The sequence below is a fragment of the Caretta caretta genome, chromosome 11, assembly GCF_965140235.1.
Source record: "Caretta caretta isolate rCarCar2 chromosome 11, rCarCar1.hap1, whole genome shotgun sequence".
Taxonomy (NCBI): Eukaryota; Metazoa; Chordata; order Testudines; family Cheloniidae; genus Caretta; species Caretta caretta.
This window is the reverse complement of record NC_134216.1, coordinates 33411432-33431673: the sequence shown is the minus strand read 5'-3', so window position 1 is coordinate 33431673 and position 20242 is coordinate 33411432. Positions and strand designations below refer to the sequence as shown.

The following is a 20242-nucleotide window of genomic DNA, read 5'->3' as shown; positions in this document are numbered from 1 at the left end:
TTAATTTTAAACAGCCCCTAAGTCTTTAGTTTTCAAAGTACTGCTGATATTTAAAATATATATATTAGAAAAAAGGTAATTGAAATTGTGAGAGGGAGCCTGGAAATTTTGGCAGCTCGGTGTGGGGGACAGATAAGGCTTGGCACCTAGGAAGGTGTGGAATGCAATTTGGAATTGATGCATGCACACATTACCTGAATGTTCCTGCTAAAATGATAAGCTGAAATAGTTAAATGCTAAAATGTAAACTGTAGTCATTAGGTTTCAAAAGTTAATACTCCAGGGAGAATAATAGGGCAGTTAACATCTCTGAGCTATTGGTTAGACACCACAACATCAGTTTGTACTTGGTTAAGTTTCAAAGGCTTTCTTCGCAACCATTTTATTATTTTAAATGAAAGCTTAGATTCTGAAGCATAATTGCAAATACATGGCAAGAGGTGAATTGCATGGCTGTGAAATAGAGTTGTTCTTCTAGGGATTTTGTCCACGTGTATTCCACATCTGGTGAGCGTGTGCCCCATGAATGAGGAATAAGAATTTTTTTGAATAGTAATATCCATTGGGACCACACCTGCACTTTGCATGCCCCCTGGAACCCAAAGCCAAGTGTTTAAATGTCAGGGCAGCTCCATTTGCCCTTTTATTCCTTCTTACCCCCTAGGCTTTGAGACAGAACCCTCTAATGTCCCCATCTCTGCATACTGTCCAGTTGTTTTCTCTTTAGTTAGTATATAGTTAGTGCAATTAGATTTACAGACTTTAAGCTCTTTGACAAAGAAAGAAGTTTTCAAAGTCCGGGAGGTGCCCTAGCACTGGGCCCTCCTGGACATGGAGGCATTGAAGTCTCCAGCATTCAAATCCTGTCCCTTCTGCAAGGTAATTGTTTCCATTAATGATGACACTCTAAGAACATCATCTGCCACAGGGAAGTACATATACCTCACATGTGCTCTATATGCTGCTCCTTTACCAAAAGGACCCAAAAAGTGAAAGAATTTCACCTGAATCTTTTCCTCTTCGAGGTTCCTGACTGCTTCATCGGTTCCTGAAGGGGAGAAGATGGCCACACCAGATCAGACTGACTCTTAGTACTTCGGTAAACCAGGGATTTACCCCGAGATCCAGAGCTCATTTAGCACTGAAAAAGCCCCACCCTCAACTATTGAATTGACCAGAGTTTCTGTACCCTCTCCTCTGAGGAAAGAGGAAGAATGGAATATGATGTTTATGACGAATAGATCTAGCTTAGGAGTCCGTTCAGAGCCCAGAGGAGGTCCAGCCGTTGACTCAGCACCACTCAGATGCATTGGAATCCAAGTGTCTGGCACCAAAAATCTCAGAACCAAAACTGCAGCACCAAAGCAATGGGCACAATCATCAGAGCTTCCCTTGCCAGTACAAGGATCTAAGATCCCACTCTCAGTACTGACATCAGAGCACCCCAGACTGTGCTCTGCAGTAGTGAACACACTTCCAGAGTGGAAAGAACGTTCTCAGAGCTGACCTTGTTGGTGCCCATGAGGTTCACCATAGTAGGAGACTTAACTGTGTCCAACCAGCCAGTCACTATTGTTCGTCTCCACTAGGACATTATTGGCCCCAGCACTGACTACAGCCACCACCTCCATCCCAGTACAGAATATTGTGGGACCTTAAAACCCCCAAAAGAATGGCCCCACCTACGAGAGCATTATATTCTTTTTCCTCCTCTAGTTCTGAAGGTCTTGAGAAAATGTCACTAATGTAATTGCCCACTCATTGCCCTGTGAACCGAGCTATTCAGACAGGGAATCCAGAGGATGCTCTTACATTGCAAAGACATCGAGACTCTTGGGAGCAACATCCTTCCATGGCACCCATTTCAAAGACACTACCAAGTCTCCATAAAGGGATTTGAATATTTTTATAACCATCCAACACCTGCCCTTGGGAGTGACTGACTCCCAAAGAAATCTAAACAGCAGAGACCACCTAAGGCAACGTCTTGGGACCAGGACCCCAAAAAGCTGGAACTCTTTGGGCATAAGACATACTCCTCAGCCAATTTACAAATACCCATATCAAATTACCAAGCACTTATGGCTAAATATACTTTTCTGAACTGGGATCAACTGTCGCTCCTGCAGGAACACAGAAAGGCGCTCAAGTCGCTGGTGTTAGAGGGATAACTCGTTGCACAGACTTCATTACAGGCCACTAATGCCATGGACACGGTAGCTCATGGTATGGCGACTGCAATCAGAATGTACAGGGCCTCCTGGTAACAAATCTTCTGGAATACTGAAGGAGGTCCAAATGACCATCAAGACCAACCCTTTGAAGGCTGCGATCTCTTCTTCCTGACAGAGCCCTGGACAGAAAGGACTCATGGGCCATATGCTCTCTGCAGGTGTACATCCTAGTCCTCAGGAGAAAACAATATAGGCCTCAGAACTATCGAACAGAGACAACCTTCTTCATACTACTGCAGCTAGCAAAGATTGTCCAAGCCTCTGAGGAAGACACGCTCTGCCCCTTCCTCCTTCACCACACATTCTACATCGACCTTCCATCAGCAGTTCTGATAGTGCAGTCAAGAGTCACTTAGACCATGGGATTTACCTTCCTCTCCTACTCCCATGCCCCTCTCACGTTCCATCCCTGTTTAGGAATTGTTTTGGGGAGTCCTGAAACTAGATAACCTCAGACCAGTGGGTCCTGGAAACAGCAGACAAGGGATACTCCATCCAGTTCCAGTCCTTCCATTTACCTTTCTCCATGATTCTTCAGGAACCTGTCTCACAAGATATTGCTAAGAAAGCAAGTGGACTCCCTTCTATAGCTCCAAATTGCCCAAGTCATCCTGGAGTTCCAGGGCAGGGACTTTTACTCTCATTTTTTCCTGATCCCAAAAAAGAAAAGTGTTTGGTAACTTGTTCTGGACCTTCAACTCTAATTAGTCAGTCATTTCAAGTTCAGGATGGTAACATTAGCTTCTATAATTCCTCGCTTAGATCTGCAACATTGATTTATGTCTGTTGACTTGCAAGACATCTTTTTGCACATTACAGTTCACATGGCTCACAGAAAATACCTCAGGTTCCTGGTGGGAAAGTCTCAACACAAGGGTGCTTCCCTTCATACTCTCTGTGGCTTTGAGAGAATTCACCAAGTGGTTGGTGGTTGTGACAACTCATCTAAGGAAACAAGGGATTCAGCTCTACTTAGGTACCTGGAGTTCTGTTAACAGCTTCACTCAGCACTCCTCTTTGGTAGACTGTTCCAGTTCAGAGCATCCACCTCCAGGAAATGAACTCACTGCTTCTGAGTCACCAGGAATGGAATCCATATGGACAGTCACTAGAAGGACAAAGATCGGTTACCCAGCCTATAGTAACTGTAGTTCTTCAAGATGTGCTTTCCACATACATTCCATGAACTGCCTTCCTTCAGACAGAGTCCTATATCAAGTGAACTCTGCTTTAGTGAAAGAACTGATGGACAGTTGCAGCTGACCCACTCTTTGTGCCCTCAGCTACAGGGTGCAGATGTGGTCCCAATGGACAATGCTATTCAAAAAAATTCTGATTTTGTGCGCATGGAGCGTGTGTGTACCAGAAGTGGAATACACGTGGACAACACCTTTGAAAGAACCACAGTTACTGTAGGCCTTGGAATTATTGGGTAAAAACTTGGCGCTTCTGAAGTCAGTGGGACCAGGATTTCACCTATTAAGTCTAGAATAAAATGCTAAATTTGAGAGAGAGTTTTATTTTTTTCTTAATTCTCTCATCTTGTGCCTGCTGTTTAATTTTAAGGATCAGTAATTAAAGAGAGAGAGAAGTTAATTGTGACAACTTAAAATGTGCTACTGTGGCAATATTAGAAGGATCAGGGAAATGACCTTTGGCCCCTGAGCTTTATATTCAACAAAACGAGGATTAATTTGGTGACAGTGGAGTCCATTCAGTTTCTTTCTAAAAAATATAAAGTTACTGATATTTGTTATGATTTTGGGCCTGCACTAGACACATGATTTAGTTTGGGAGTGGGGAGGGGGAATCCAGTTTTTGGCAAAAGTGTCTAGCTGTATGGTCTTGCTGCATCACTGTAGTGATGTTTTAATGTCAGAATTCATTGGTACCATATGCTTTGTTACTTGGCAATATGCTATGAAAAAAATACTAAAATAGGCAGCATTTAAGCAAACTGTTTAAGGAACTAGTATTTTAAAACCACCTTGTTGAGTTTTCTGTATTTTAAATGCAAAAGTGAATGCAGCTGTAATGTTGAGAAAATTAGCATTCAGAAGTAAAGGAATTCAAAAGTTTAGTGTGCTTCACCCACTGGTCTGAGGTTATAACTTCGCCACTGTATATTTTTGGTAAATATTTGACAGTTCAACTCAGAATATATGAAGGTATACATTTAACAAGCAACACAGACTGCTGTTGTACATACATGTCGTATATATGCAACAGAAGAATTTACATCCTTATAGGAAACGTACCATTTGAATTGCCTGAGTAACGTTAGTTTTCTTCTCTTTTTAAAGGGGGGAGGAGGAAGAAATTTGTGGTAAGACTAAAAAGACTTCATGGGATGTGCAGGGGCTCTGTACTTCCGGCCATGAAGCACTAGTCACTCAACCAGTTTAACTGAGGAAAAGTTCATACAACAGATAAAGAACATCTTAGTCTAATAGCGCAAAGGACATCACTATAGTAGTTTGTTACAACTAATCATATAGAACGGGATTTTCAAAAGTGCCTCAGTGACTTAGGAGCACAAATTCAATTGGAAGTCAATGAGACTTGTGTTTCTAACCCACTTAGGTGTTTTCCATATTGTCAGCCTACATTGTCCCTAGCTTAATTTATCACTATGCAATATTAAGTAATTTCCCCTTAAGATTTATTTTTAAGAGTTTTCATGGAAGGTGCCAGATTTCTAGACCCAGACACTGAATATTTCTATTTGTCTACTGAATATATACGATGTAGGCAGTAGCAGTGCAAGCTTCCTCACTGATATGCCTCATATTCAACCTTGACCACAAGGGACCACCTGTGAGGGTGTTTCTGCCTCTAAGTCCATGCATCTTTCATGGAAAGACTGCCAAGAAGTATGCAGGTATGATGTGGGTATTTTCCCAGTAGAACCAGAAATAGTATCAATAATTCATTTCACATAGGCCAGCCCCAGGTAATGACTTGACCACCCAGCCTCAGGCAGACTTAAACTGATGGCTTAGAGGTGAAAGTCTTTGCCTTGTTATTAATCCTCTGAGCCATCCAGTCTCCACTGTTAGAGGGTTCAGAAACAAGTCATACAAAAGATGGAAGAAGCAATCAGCTTTAGCACTTTTAGACAGCATGAATAGCATGTGGGCACTAGTGATATCTATATTGAAATTTTTGGGTTTATTTTGTTACAGGTGTGCTACCATTTTGATTCTTGTCTCCTAATCCTAATTCACATTTGGAAACCTACAAGTTTTTAGATCCAGGCTTTTCTCACTGGGGTGTTACCTATTAGAGAAAGAATAAAGGAGTGTCACAAAACAGCTTAGACAGCTCATGTAGCAGGAATTATTGGCAGTGAATTGTGAAGAGCCAAGTCACAATGATGCTTCCAACCTGTCGGTGAGGTTGGATGGGAAAAGACTGTGTATCAGTGAAAGGTGCTCAGAAGGATAATAAATTAGGGTAATAATAAATAGGGAAAGAGTAAGATGCAAACTTTTCCAGCTATATTTTCTCTTTATGACTGCTTACATTTTGAGATAAGGAACAGAAGTGGTGATCATGGTTAGTCTACTGTGTAAAGACTAGAAAAGGGAAAACATCATAAAGATGTAGGTGATCCCTTTTTCTGAGGCTGCCCAAAGAGTGAGGTAAAAGGAAAATAGTCAAGAATTTCTGGTTTCATTTCTGGGCTCTGTCTCCTCTATGCTGCAGAGGTGAAAAGGGGAAAGCAGCTGGGAATCTCCCAGTGCAAGGTGGCATAAGATTGGATTAATAGTCTACACTGCTTCCACATCAAACCTTCATTTTTGTGGCATGACAAGGTGTGCAGAAGCAATGTTAAGAAAGGAAGGTTTTGTGCCAGAGTGCCTAAGCTCTGGCTATTTTGGCCTGGCCTAGCCAAGCAGAATGCAGGCACCTGTGGGAAGCTGCTGAAATGTCTAAAGCTGCTATAACTGACTATGGGAACTAAACCCAGAATGCAGGAAGCCCAAAAGTGACTTAAAGCTCCCTACCCAAACCCACCTCCTTCCTGGACTGCACCTCCTGAAAGTCACAGCTCAGAACTAGATCCACAGGCTTCATTAGTTCACAGAACAATGGAACATGCATGGGATACGTGGTAGAACATATCCTGGTCATGTGTCTTGCTAACAGTCTTATTATGTGATCATTTTAAATTGAAATATAATAATCTGACTAGAAGAGCTAAGAAGAAACTATAGTCCATAGCTGTACCTGATGTTACTGTCTTGTTATATCTCTATGTTAAAGGGACAAATCAATTAAAATTTTTCATTTTATATTTCATTTAACCCGTTGTTAGACGTAACACATGATGACTACAACTGAAAGAGATTAGAGAAAATGTTATTTATTTTTCCATTTAGTTTGCTTTAGGCATTTGACAGTATTTGTATATGATCAGTTTATATGTTTACACTCCATAGATAGTTAAGGACCTGTACCACAACTAATTCCATACTGCACATCACAGTGCCCATGTAGACCCCCATTGACTTTTAGAAACTGACTAGATTTTACATTGAGAATGCCCCTTTATAACACGTTAAACTATTTAAAAAAAATTTAACAGAAAAGTGTTTTAAACAATTTTGGGTTTATATGGTTAGAAGAAAATGGATTGGTCCCCATATCCCTCAAGATTTTTATTCTTTAGTTGTATGTGACTTGATTGTCAACTATTGATGGTACAGTGTATTGTGGAATACATATTCTCATGTTCAGTCCTGCCCACTAGTTGATGCTCTATCAATGGTCTGTGTTAATGCTGTAATTTTAACATTACATATTTTTTGAAAAAGTAAATAAAATTTAATGTGTTTTACTGATAAATGTATACAATATTTGGAATGCCTAATAAATTTTATACAAAACTGCCTAATTCAAAGTATTCCTTATTCCTTTAGCTCCTGCAGAACCTTTGTTGTGCAAATTTGCCGATGGAGGACAGAAAAAGAGACAGAATCAGAACAAATATATACAGAACGGGAGAGCGTGGCATAGAGAAGGCGAGGTGAGACTTGTAAGTCCTCCCTTCAAGCTTTAGTGTGGGTGTGTGATAATGAATACTTACAAAAATGATAAGCATATAGACTGCTTGGCTTGGCCTTTTGGCACATTGAGTCTGTGCCAGCAACTCTCTCATGCCAGTTTGTAACTTTTTATAAAATATTTAAATGCATCTTTAGTTTTCTTTAAAAAAACCTGTTGATCATCAATGCAAAGGAGGATCAGAATATTATACAGGAGGAACTGGGTGGCCTTGAGTAATAGAAATGGATGAAATTTAATAGTACAAGGTCATGCATTTAGGGACTACTAAGAATTTCTAATAAATTTGGGGCTCATCATTTGGAAACAACAAAGGAGGAAAAAGACCGGATGTATTGACTATCAAAGGAAGATTATGAGCAACCAGTATAATGTGACCATGAAAACAGCAAATGCAATTCTAGGATATATCAGGAAAGGTATTTCCAGTAAAGATCGGGAAGTATTAATGCCATTGAACTGGTAAGATCTCATCTGGAATACTTTGTACAGTTCTGGTAATCGATGTGTCCTTGCAAGAGGAGACTAAAAGAGCTTAGCTTGTTTAGCCTAGTAAAGGGAAGGCTGAGAGGGGATATGACTGCTCTCTATAAATACTTGAGGGAGTAAATACCAGGGAGGGAAAAGATCTATTTAAGCTAAAGGACAGTGTTGGCACAAGAACAGATGGATATAAGCTGGACATGAATACATTTTAGACTGGAAATTAGAAGAAGATTTCTAACCCGCAGAGGAGGAAGGTTCTGGAACAGCCTCCCAATCGGAGTAGTGGGGGCAAACAATCTAACTGGTTATAGGATGGTGTTTGATACATTTATGAATGGGATTTATATGACAGGGTTGACTGTGATAGTAGGGGACTGAGCTTGGTGACCCAGGAGTCCCATTCCAGTCCTGTATCTCTATGTAAATGCAAAAGATGAAAAGATCCTCTTGGACTCAGTTGAAGTTTGCAGGGGAGCAGGATTTTACCCACAGTATATACTTCCAGTGTAAAACTGCCAAAAAAACCATAACTTCAGTCATATATAACTAAATATTTTGTTTATACAGCATTGAAATGGGTTAAGTCATGTGAATGTTGTAAATCAGTTAGGATTGAAATACAGTGTTGTACCTATTTTACAACATATGAGAGAAATACACAAGTGCCGGGCAACATGGTGTTTTTTTCCAATCACACTGATGATATAGTCTTTCTTAAATTTTAATATCCAAGATAATTCTTTCATATACTTTTACTGTCTTTAGTAAGACTAAACATTTGAGGCTATGAAAATGTTCACATCTGTCTTCTGAGGAACAGTTCTCCACATTCATTTTTATAGTTAATGCACCACACACACAAACACACACACACACCACACCAACTTTGCAGTTACTGCATTTCTCTCTTCATACTAAAACTCTGTATTCTGAGCCAACATTATAGTTCAGTGACTCCTTTTACTATATCATTACTTTTGCCTGCTGTTAACCTTTCCCTCAGCATAGGAAAATAAAATATCACTGATCAATTTTTTTTACTAAAGAATGATATATTTAAAGAAGGATTTATGTAAACAATTTCCAAAATATAATTTTGTCAACTCTTCCATTTTATATTTTTATATATATATATATATGTGTGTGTGTACATATTTATTTTTTTCCTTAAAGGCTGGAATGACGCTTACTTATGATCCAACTACAGCTGCTTTACAAAATGGGTACGTCAAGTGGTGACACTAAACAAAAGAATTTTCTGCATTATGAAAGATGCATAGAGTTATTACATTTGTAGGGTTTAATTTTTTTTTTTGTATCTTGTAGATTTTATCCTTCACCATACAGTATTGCAACAAATAGGATGATCACCCAAACATCTATTACGCCATATATTGCTTCTCCAGTTTCTACGTACCAGGTTTGTACTTAGAGCTCAGTTACAGAATTGATTCATAGGGAATGGTGCTATTTACTGGTTGCTACATCTTTTTTATGGGTCTCTACAAAAATGCTAAACTTAAATGAAAAAGCTATTCAGTTCCATACAGGATTAGCACAAATGCCACATGGATTACTAACAGGTGCTTGTTTTGAAGTGCTGCTTGTTTTATGTAGCACAGCAATGTAATTAGATGTAAGGAATCTTGCAAAATAAAGGCTCTTGCTTGTGGTTACAGCTAGGGTATTTGTTGGCCATTTGTAGATTTCATATATAGTTCTCTGTTGTCTTCCATGGCAGTTTGTTGAATCCTTTTTATGTCTGTGGTGTATTTGTAAGAGAATACCTTTATTTAAACCCTCTTTGGTTTGGTTGGCCGGCTTTTGCTTGAAGATTTGCCCATGCTCCTGTGGCTTCCTTTAGGCATAAGGAGTCCTAAGAAGAGATTAGACACTCACTACATCCTAGGGGGAAAAGTTTGAAGAAGAGTTCAGATGACTGGGAGAAAATGATGAACAGCCGTGAGGTCAAGTACAAATATTTCCACATATGAGCAAAGGGCCTCTAAAAGGGCCTTTTAAAGCAGGAGTTACTTTGGTATCATAAGGATTGTAAAGCAAAGAGTACTCAGTGCACACTTTGCAATCTCAGAGCCCAGTACAAAGCACACTGAAGTCAACTGGAGTCTGTCCTTTGACTTCAGTGAGCACTGAAACAAAGGCAACTGGCATGAGTAATTCTGCCTCCCACTGCAATAAGCTTACAAAAAATGTAATATGCTGATAAAGCAGTTATCACATTTGGTATAAAGCTTTCAAGAATGTTCGTTTTTAAATACCACTCTGATCTTCTGTATTTCCATTTATTGAGAGTCCGGATTTACTGCTGCAGTTCAGTAGAATCAGGCAAAGGCTGACTTGCCACACCACAGCTTAGAGACATTTAGCTATTGCTGTTTGCAGTGCTTTTGTAGCTGTGTTGGGCCCAGGATAATAGACACACACATTGGGTAAGGTATTATCTTTTATTGCACCAACTTCTGTTGGTGAAAGAGTCAAGCTTACACAGAGCTTCACTTCTTCCTCAGGTCTGAAGAAGAGCTTTGCATAAGCTCGAAAGCTTCTCTCTTTCACCAGAAGTTGGTGCAATAAAAGATATGACCTCACCCACCATGTCCCTCTAATTTAGCTATTGTAGGCATTTACTTCATATAGGAGAGACATCAAAAAGCAAAGTAGATTTGATTGAAGATTAAACCAAGGGAGTAAAAAATCCTAACATGAAATGCTGAAGATTTTGGTTTGTTAAATTTAGCAATTATCTCCCATTTCCTAGCATAAAACTGAGTTTAGGGGCCAAACTGTACCATTTGTGCAGAACAGGTGAAATACAGCCCCATACAGAGAGTAGGCACAAGACCTGCATGTCCCTCTGGTCCCATTTAAGGCCTATATTATGCCCTTGTAGAAACTTCCATATGGTTCAGCAGCCCCAGGTGAGGGAAGTGAAGGAGAATGGGCCTATTTGTGCTTCTACTATCTATTGCAAATTGGTCATCTTGGGGAGGACATTATGGTACTGCCTTGATAGTCAGTAAATTCTGAGAATTATTATAAGCTTCCACCCTTCCTCCCTCCTACCCTGCAAAATTCCAATGATTTTAGTTTTTTATTCCTTGTTAAAAACACAAAGCGAATCCTTGTTAGGCTCTCACTGTCCTTCAGGGAATCTCTGATTCTTTCCTTTGTTGCATGTGAAAACTGGAATTTGGCATGGAAACACTGAGAAGTTACTTGTGAATAAAATGCAGGCTTTCTAGGCTATTTCCCATTCAAATATGCAGCATATGGTATTGCATATTTCCAAATATCTGTTACTGGCAGTGTGTTTTCAACATGTGGCACAAGGCTCAGATTCTAGAGAATGGAACAGTTTAAACACTGTTTACACTGTACTATCTGAAATTATTGCATCCTTTTAATTAGAAATGAAAATGAAAGAATAATTCTGTGTAGAAGGAAGTGATGTTTTATTCTGGCCAAAAGAGTTTCATAATACAGATATTAGTCACATCTTAATTACAGATCCACGCTTGCTGAACATACAGCATCCTATCACTTACACAACCAGAATGCATCATGAAATTGAGATTGTTTTTTCTTGAGGTGCAGCAAAACCTGTTCTTAGAGTTAGTTTTCCTGAAGGACATCAGATTTCATAATGTTTGGTTAGTGTTTGTTCGTACTCTTTCTGCACCTCTGATACACCCAGATGAAAGTTGTGAGTCAGCTGAAGAGATCAGTCTAAGCACCAGTCAAATTGCACCAACAGTTTTGAAATTAAAGACTCTGGGTTCCTGAATTCCCTGGTCCTCGCTCTACCTTCTACAAAGTGAGCTGCAGAAGCAGGCTTCTGCTCTTTAATGTTTGAAAAGGAAGAGAGTCATTCAGTGTGACTCAAGAGAAAAATAATCAAGAAAGAAGGGCAGGAAATATTGATCTTGCAGAAAGTCACCTCAGTTCACAAGGTCTAACTGCCTCTGCTCTTCACAGGTCTCCATGTGAGGTGGTTTAGGCACCTCGTAGCCCTTAAGTTTCCAGCAGCACTAATTAACCTATTTTAGGTGCACAGAAAAGATCGGAAACCTTCCTCATCCTCTGCATACTTTCTTGGTAGGAGATGGAGACGTGACAGCTCCATGTTTCTAGCCTGCCTTGACTTCTCTCACAAAAAAGTCTTTTGTAGAAGCAGGAGTACTAGATGGTTCTTTAAACCAGTCTCTTTCAACTAAGAGAAGCAGATTAGCATATCACTGAAGTTAAAAGAATCTTTTAAAGTTATCCTGCCTCAAGTCAGAAAGTCTCAGACAAAGTTAATCTCACTTCCTCTGAAAAATCAAAGAGCTGCTTGCCATTAAGGAGAGCGTGCTTGTCAGGACCACAGTCCCTGTTCCTGGTCTTTAAGAATACTGTACTCTGTTGGCCTATCAGGAGAAACCCAAATTTGCCAGTCCTTATTCTTGTCTCTGTAACAGGTTGAAGCAGAATTACTGGTATTTTAACCATTGCAAACTGAGTAGAAACTATCAGACTAGCCAGTCCTTTCAGTCCAATGCCACCTGAGCATAAACTCAGAGCAGACAATTCTGTGCTTTCTGAGACTTTCTGATTACTTTTCCCATTGGGATTTCCAAGGACACATAGGCATTTCACACCTCAACCTGAGTGGAAGCTAAACGTCTCTTTCCACTAGGACCTTTACAGAGTATTCCATAGAGTTTCTAAGGCCTGCACTACAAATTAGATTAAAGTGAATAACACATACTGCTTTGAGAGTTCCACATAGTATGTTATGTCCATATCTTGCCTTCCCATTAGACTGTAGTTTTCCTCCTTCCAACAGAGCTGAGGTTTGTAAATAGAAGTTTTAATAGGAATCAGTGTTTCCTAGTCTAAATCAGACAGAGGCTGGTTTAGGTAAGCAGATGAACACGTGAAGGCTTTTTATGTTATGATTGATAAAATAATCATGATATTTAAAATGGGTGCATTAAAGAAAAATAGTGTGATGATTAAAATTAAAACTTATTTTTGTTCTAGGTTCAGAATCCTTCTTGGATGCAACCTCAACCATATATTATGCAGCACCCTGTAAGTTCTTATGCTTCCTTCTCCCACTGTCGCTCTTTTTGTGTTTGTGTAGATATTAAACACTTTGCAGCTTTCTGAAGATCTCAAACTGTAGGAAATAGATCTGTTCTTCTTCAAGTAATTGTCCCTATCGGTGCTCCACTTCAGGATGTGCATGCGCCCATACGCTCTTGAGCAGATATTTTGCCAGCAGTTCCTGTGAGACCACACCTGCACCCTACACATTCCTCATGTTCTGGTGTGATGGTATATAAGGAAGACCAGGCCCATTACCATTTCAGTTCCTTCTCAGCCACCTGCAGCTCGAGATGGAGTGTTGCAGTGCCCACTTAGCTAGATGCAAAGCTTGCTAACTTTTTTCTTGTTTTTTCTTAGTTTTTCATTTGTTTAGTACAATTTGTACTTTGGGGGATTCCCCCTCCCTTTTTTGCCTGTTTTGTGTCTATATTTAAATTTGGCTCTCTTCTGCAGACTTTCCCAATGGGTTATGCCAAGATACTGGGCTTCACACCCTGTCTGACTTGCCATATATCTTTGCCCTGTAACGACAGGCACCCTGGCAGCCTCTGCTGCCTTGGGGAGATTCCAAATCCCCTCCAGGTGTGAGATCCACACAGGATTCAAAAAGAGATCTAAAAAAATAAACGAAGGGAGGATAAACTAAAACTTTTTATGGAACGTTCTCTGAGACTTTTGGGGTCTGAGTCCATTCCCCACCCACTGTACATCAGCTTCAGCTGCTCAGAGCTCCCTGGTGACTGTTTCTGCTTCAGTAAGCAAAGGCCATGGGGGCCCTTTAGATTCTTCTGAAACACCAAAAAAGAAAAAGAACAGAACAAGAAACCAAGAGGAGGGGAAAGTAACCCCCTTGAACTGGGATTAATGAGTCCTCGCATCCCAGTATGGGTACTGTTGAGGCTTCTAATCCCTCTAGTACTGACCTTGCTGAATACTGATAAGCATACAGCAAGCAACTTCAAGGGGCATCAGAGATGGTACTGGACTCCATGCCTCTGAAGAATAAGGACTCCTCAAATATCAAGGTGTCCAACTCCTTGGTACTGTCTTTCCGAGTTCATGGTAGAGAACCCATGGACCATTCCTCGATATTGTCTCTGGTACCTCCCAGCGTGCAGCCTCCCAAGGAACACTATCCAAACTTCCCAGTACCTGGAAGAAACTGAATTCTCTCCTTTGAGAGGTACCGGCCGGGATTTCCCTCTAGCACCAGTTTACCTTCCAGAGTCTGTCTACCCTTCCAGGACAACTTGACCTCTGGTATCAGTGTGGTCTCTGGGTATCCACAGGGGGACTTGACCTCTGGCGTTGATGTGGTCTCCAGCTACCCACAGGAAGGCTACTTAGAAAGACTTCCCGCTGATACCAGCTCATGATCCAGGGCTGATGGTTCCATCTGTGAATTCTCAACAGCCAGTACTGATGCAGTTACTGGTCCCTCACCAGCCACCTGTACAAGCACCACTTGCCCCCAAGACGTCCTCTGACTTTGAGTTGTTGGTTTAAGGTTCCTCACCCTTTTCATTACCCTCTCTTTTTCCCTTGGAGTGCATCCCAAGGAAGAGTGTCCCAGCAGTATATACAGCTGGCAGAAACAACCTTTGGGTCCTACCTCTTTTCTTTACATCCCACCACAGTGGACCCCTATGGTGAGCACTTTTACAGGGTACCCTCATAAGACGACTCCTCAAGAACTACTGACACCAGGTCTTAGTTCACAGGAGGAGCTTCCAGAGAAGCAGGAGCCAGGTTCAGAAGAGGAGACACCTCCTTCCCACAAATCCTCCTCCTCACCAAAGGAGACTGTTATGCCCTCCACTTCCAATCCTACTCAGGTGCAGATGATTTCAAGGCCTTCCGGGAACTTGTGAAAAGGACTACAGAGACCTTACAAATCCTGCTAGAGGAGATGCAAAACCTCAACATTCCTTGCTGGACTTCTCCAGGCCTCACTGCAGGGCAAAATTGCCATACCAATCAACAGCACTCTGCTGTCACAAGCTGATGAGTGCCAATGGTTCTGTTCAACTCATTGGGAGGTGCTCTCAGTATCCCTCGGCCTAGTATTCCTCTGTGCTTATCCCCTGATGACGTTACTCTTCAGTCTCCTGAACAAGCTGAAATGGGACAGATCAGTGGCTATCCGCTTCGCACAATCATAGATGAGGCAAATATGGTTCTCAGAGCTCCTTTGACTGTTCCTGCAACCATCTCTGTCTTCCTCTGTCAGTGAATCGCCACACCCAGGAATCAGGATCCATGATTCACCCCAGCCTCTTGTTGCGTCATTTCAAGGCATGGGTATTAGATGGCTCTCTGGAACATAAAACAGGACAGCTCTCCGGAGGTCTAGACAGTACTACTCAGTAATAGGAAAGCCAAATATAGAAATGTTTTCTGATCTGGTACCACCTCTTGAATCTCACCTTTCCAACACTCTAAATTTACCTGGTAAATTTGAAAACTACAGGTTTATAGCTGAACTCAAATAAGATTCTGCTAGCTGCTATTAAAGACTTTCTCTCTCACACACCATTGAAGAGCTTTCAGTCTTTGCTCACCCAGCCAGTACAAAGTTCATTAAAAGCGTGTTTAACCTTTTTCCTATTGTCAAGAAACCAACTCATCCAGGGGACCTCAATTTAGTTCTTAATATGCTAAGAAAACCCCATTTGAACCTATGGGGAGCTGTTGCCTCCTTCATCTATCTCTTAAGATCTCATTTCTTATAGCCGTCTCCTCAGCCAGGACAGTAGAAGAGCTAGAAGCCCTTATGGCTGACCCACCAGACATGGTGTTTTATTGTGACAAAGGGACATCATTTCCCTCACCCCCATTTCTTACCTAAGGTATCTTCAGAGTCCACATTAATCAGTACATTCATCTATCGATGGTTTACCCCAGGCCTTACCCCTCAAGAGAAAGAGCTAGTCTCCATACACTGGACATAAGAAGAGCTCTTGCTTTTAACTTTGACAGGACTAAGCCCTTCAGGGCTTCTCCTAGACTTTTAATCTCCACCACGGAAAGAACGAAAGGGCACCCGATCTCCACCCAAAGACTGTCTAAATGAGTTTCGGGATGCATATTAACCTATTGCTAAGTCTCAGGGGTGCATCCCACTCCTGGAGTGATAGCTCATTCCACCAAAGTGCAGTCTACTTCTGTAGCCTTACTGAAGAAGGGACATGTCACAGACATTTCCATAGCTGTCATCAGTGCATGCCTTTTCCCAGCATGCTGTTCTTGTGCATGCTTCCAGAGCTGATGCATTACCTGCCCTACTTTCCCTATGCTCGAGTTATTCTTGAGCTTTGAGGTTCAGAAGGAACTGGAGCAGTGGCAGGTCCACTCACACCTATACATTCTCACACTGGAGCACACGGTTGCATGGGAGGCAGGTGGGACCCATGGGTACTGCTGACAAAATCTCCAATCAAGAGTGCACAGTTATGCACACATCCTGAAGTGGAGCACCATAGGGACAAAACACCTCAAAGAATTACAATTTCTGTACAAGGTAAATAACTCTCCTTTCCATAATCTTTCTTGGATTTTGGTGATTCTACCGTGGGACGCTGTATGCTAAGAAGGAAGGAAGAGGACGTGATCAGTTGGAATTGGGGCTCAGTCATGACTCCTGCTACTTCAAATTTTAACTAGCCCAGCCTTCCTTTGCCAGGGCTCCACTTTACTGGTCCTCAGTAACAATGGCCCAGGTTCACTAAGGGATTTAAGTGCCTAAAGCCAATATTTAGGCACTACTGCAATCCACAAAATCCCTGCTCAGCTGCCACTGAACACTGTAGTTACCTAAATTCATTCATCACCTAAATATTTGCTATAGAATTCCCTTAGGTGCCTAAGTTTCTGTCTCTGGGCATGTGCACTGCTTCCTCAGGCAGGTGCCCCAATGCATTGGATGCCTAAGTCCCAACATGATCTTCAGTCCAGCTGGAGATAGGCATGTCCCCGCCTATTTTGCCTGTGGGAGTTAATCCAGTAGACACACTCAGAGAGCCTGTCTAGCTCCATTCAAAACAGCCAGGAGGAGGAGGTGGCGGCAGTGGCTTTCCTTATAATCTTCAGCCTAGTGGTTAGGAAACTCACCTGGGACATGGGAGGCTCCAGTTCAATTCCTCTGCACTCCTAAATGATGAGATGAAAGAACTTGAACCTCTCAGGTGAGGGCCCTAACCACTGGGCTATAGTGTCATTCTCACATTTTTTTGTCACTTTGAAAGGAAAAAATAGGAAGGAAAAGACACACGCGTCCATGTGTTCAGGAAGGCAGGTTGATGAGGACAGCTCCATTTATCCCCAGTGCAATTTCCTGTGGGATAAGTACATCCTTTTTTAGGATGCTGAGATTGAACGCTTTGTGACATAGCCCATGTGGTGGTAATATGCATGTGATAAATTGCAGAACCAATTTTAAAAATGCTCTAGAGCAGATCTAAAATAATTCAGGGCACCTGTTTTACAGAAGCAAAATATATGGTATGATATACACAGATTTATGGACACTCATTTAGTTGCCCATGGCTTCCCCATTCATGAGTAATGCAGGTCACCCCCACTCATGCCTATGATATTTTTATATCACAGTCATGTATTCTTTATATATAATTTGCCCATCTCATTTCCCCCCTCATCAGTATCATTCCACATCAAAATGACTGAGTTCATTGGTACTGACATTATATACACTGACTCGTCCTTTAATATATGCAGTGCCATGGCTGACAAACAAGCACATTTTCAAAGCTAGCAAGGAAATTGCCTGGACTTTAATTAACCTCCTTATGCAGGCTGGAAAACGTAAATCTTTTTGGCAAAGTGTTTTCTGTATGTGCAAGCAAAAAAGATGGTGTTGAACACTTACATCCTTTCAACATGCCCAACTGATACATATTTTTTCCAAGTATGTCATTAATGGACACCACGGATTTTATTTACACCCATTATCAACATAGAGTTTTGAAATTATAAATAAGGATGAAAGCCTGCAAGTTATGCTGTGAGAAATGCAAATTAATAGGTTATCATGCTATTAGGGATATTCCATTTACAGATGTTCAATTCTAGCTATTATCTCGGTGAAATGAAAGATCTAGATTCCTGACTTCTCAATTTTGGTCTTCGGCCTGTGTGGAAGCTTGTGCTCTCTCTTTCTCATTCATTTGCTTTGCAGAGACACTTGCAGTCTGCAGAACAGGAAATTCTTGCAGTGTTTGTGCCTGTGACTCATTTCATCGAGACTGGTCACATGGTTGTTTTTCTAACAACACTCAGTACTTCATAAAAAAATATAAGACCTGCTGTAAAAGGAATAAATTATTCATTCAAAAACACTGATTTTCCGTATGCTGTAATTATTTCTATTAATTTTCACCTAAACCTCTTTTCAGTCACATGCCTGCATACATAACACATACAATATATTTAGAAATGTAATTTTGCAGGAACATCTTAGGGTGGAAATAAACCCCATCTGTATCCATCCATCTAAATTAACCCCCCATGCATTCTTAAGAGTTTTCCGAACACCTGTACACCAACTGAATATTTGGCAACTTCAGGTGCTTAAAAACTATGTCCACTGTACATATAAAGATAGAGAGATGTGACACCAATGTGGTAATCCCATCGTGTTAGATAGACTTTCTACAAAAGAAATGGTATTTACAACATAGCCCTCTGGTACTCGTGCCCTAGTGAAACTGGTACTTCCCTGATCAAAAGTTACAATGCCTAACTCAAGGGTATGAAACTTGAACAGGCAGTCATGGAAGTGCATCATTTGTTGCTGTTGAGGAAAGTATTCTCTCTATGCTCAAATAAATTGGTTAGTCTCTAAGGTGCCACAAGTACTCCTTTTCTTTTTGCGAATACAGACTAATGCGGCTGTTCCTCTGAAACCTCTCTATAAGACAGTGGCACATGAAATATTTGCAGGTCTATCCGTTGTACATCAAATCTTGCACTTTTGGTAGGTAGTTAAGTAATTACTCAGTTTACAAATTCAGATTGGTGCATGTATAAATTGGGTAGTTAGCTATAAAATGGAGTAAAATCCTTAGGATCTCCGAGACCAGCTAGTATCATTGTTGTGGGTTAGGGCAAACCCTACTGGTTGGAATTAAAGGCCGTATTTATGTGCCTGAGCCAAAAGAGAAGTGTAATTAAAATCTGGACAGTCTCATTCTTAAACTTGCTTTTTTCTCTCCTATAGGGTGCTGTATTGACTCCCTCCATGGACCACACCATGTCACTACAGCCTGCATCAATGATAAACCCTCTGACACAACAGATGAGTCACCTTTCATTAGGCAGTACTGGAACAGTATGTGGCATTTAATATAAAGCTCAGTATATACAAAGGGAAAATGTTGTGTATTGATTACAATATCTGTGTAGTGTACATGAAAACCACTAAGAATTTTTCCTCCTCAATTAAAATGTAAATGGCTGTCTCCACAGATTCTTTAGGGCAAAAGAGTAAGCAGACAAGCTAGTGTAGTAGTGTGAAATGTACTCCAAATGCATGGAACAAAGCAAATGAAAGTAGCCCAGTTTAAGTAGTTCTAATTCTAGAACTGGACTTGAAGCAGAAATAATGGTGCTGAGTTCACTCTGCAGGGTTCAGTGTTGTAAATAAATTATTTGATTCACATACATTTGTCTGATATGAAGACATTTCATCTGCTAAAAACCTCTTACATCTGTATATTAAATTCTATGCAGTGTTATATCTAGCATACCAAATGGTAGTTTGACATAGAGAAGTACCTATACCGATCCATTTAATACAGATGATTGAAGAGACCCATCTGATGGTAACTTTTGCTCGTTATTGACTTAAGCTAAATTTGAACCACTGACCTAAAGGAATACCATGAGCTTCCTAGTTTAAACTGCATTCCTCATGGAAACAAATACATTGGATTAATAAAAAATACATGGCACACTTTATTTAGATAAAGTCTGCCCTCCATTAGTGTAGTTTCTTGCCACTTCTCAAACATAAATGCATTTATCCTCAGAACACCTCTGTCAAGCAGAGAAATATTATCCTCAGTGTTCACAGATGTGAAACTGAGGCACAGAGTTAAGAGTCTTGCTCAAAGTCACACAGTGTATGGCAGAACAAGAAATTGACCCAGATCTTCTGTAACAAGCCAGTTCCTTAACCATAAGAGCATCTTTCCTCCTTGGGTACATACTGATAAGAAAAAGACTCAGACTGGAATTTTGTTGGAAAGAAAATACTTAACCTCTTTGTTTCTGAAGGCCAAAGTTGAGTTTGTGTACTAACACTGCTCAGTGTAATACACCTCACT

The 20242-nt window shown here is 40.7% G+C and overlaps 1 protein-coding gene across 7 annotated transcripts in view; it reads left to right on the top strand.

Moving 5' to 3' along the window:
* Positions 1–20242, top strand: part of RBMS1 (RNA binding motif single stranded interacting protein 1) — a 211677-nt gene that overhangs the window by 184553 nt on the left and 6882 nt on the right. For 6 of the 7 annotated variants that reach the window (XM_048868593.2, XM_048868597.2, XM_075117878.1 and 3 more), the window contains exons 7-11: positions 7160–7275; positions 8964–9013; positions 9117–9210; positions 12831–12881; positions 19135–19245. In XM_048868593.2, coding sequence (XP_048724550.1) covers positions 7160–7275; positions 8964–9013; positions 9117–9210; positions 12831–12881; positions 19135–19245 — 422 coding nt within the window. The remainder of the gene's footprint in view (positions 1–7159; positions 7276–8963; positions 9014–9116; positions 9211–12830; positions 12882–19134; positions 19246–20242) is intronic. The other variant, XM_048868594.2, reaches the window with a different exon arrangement.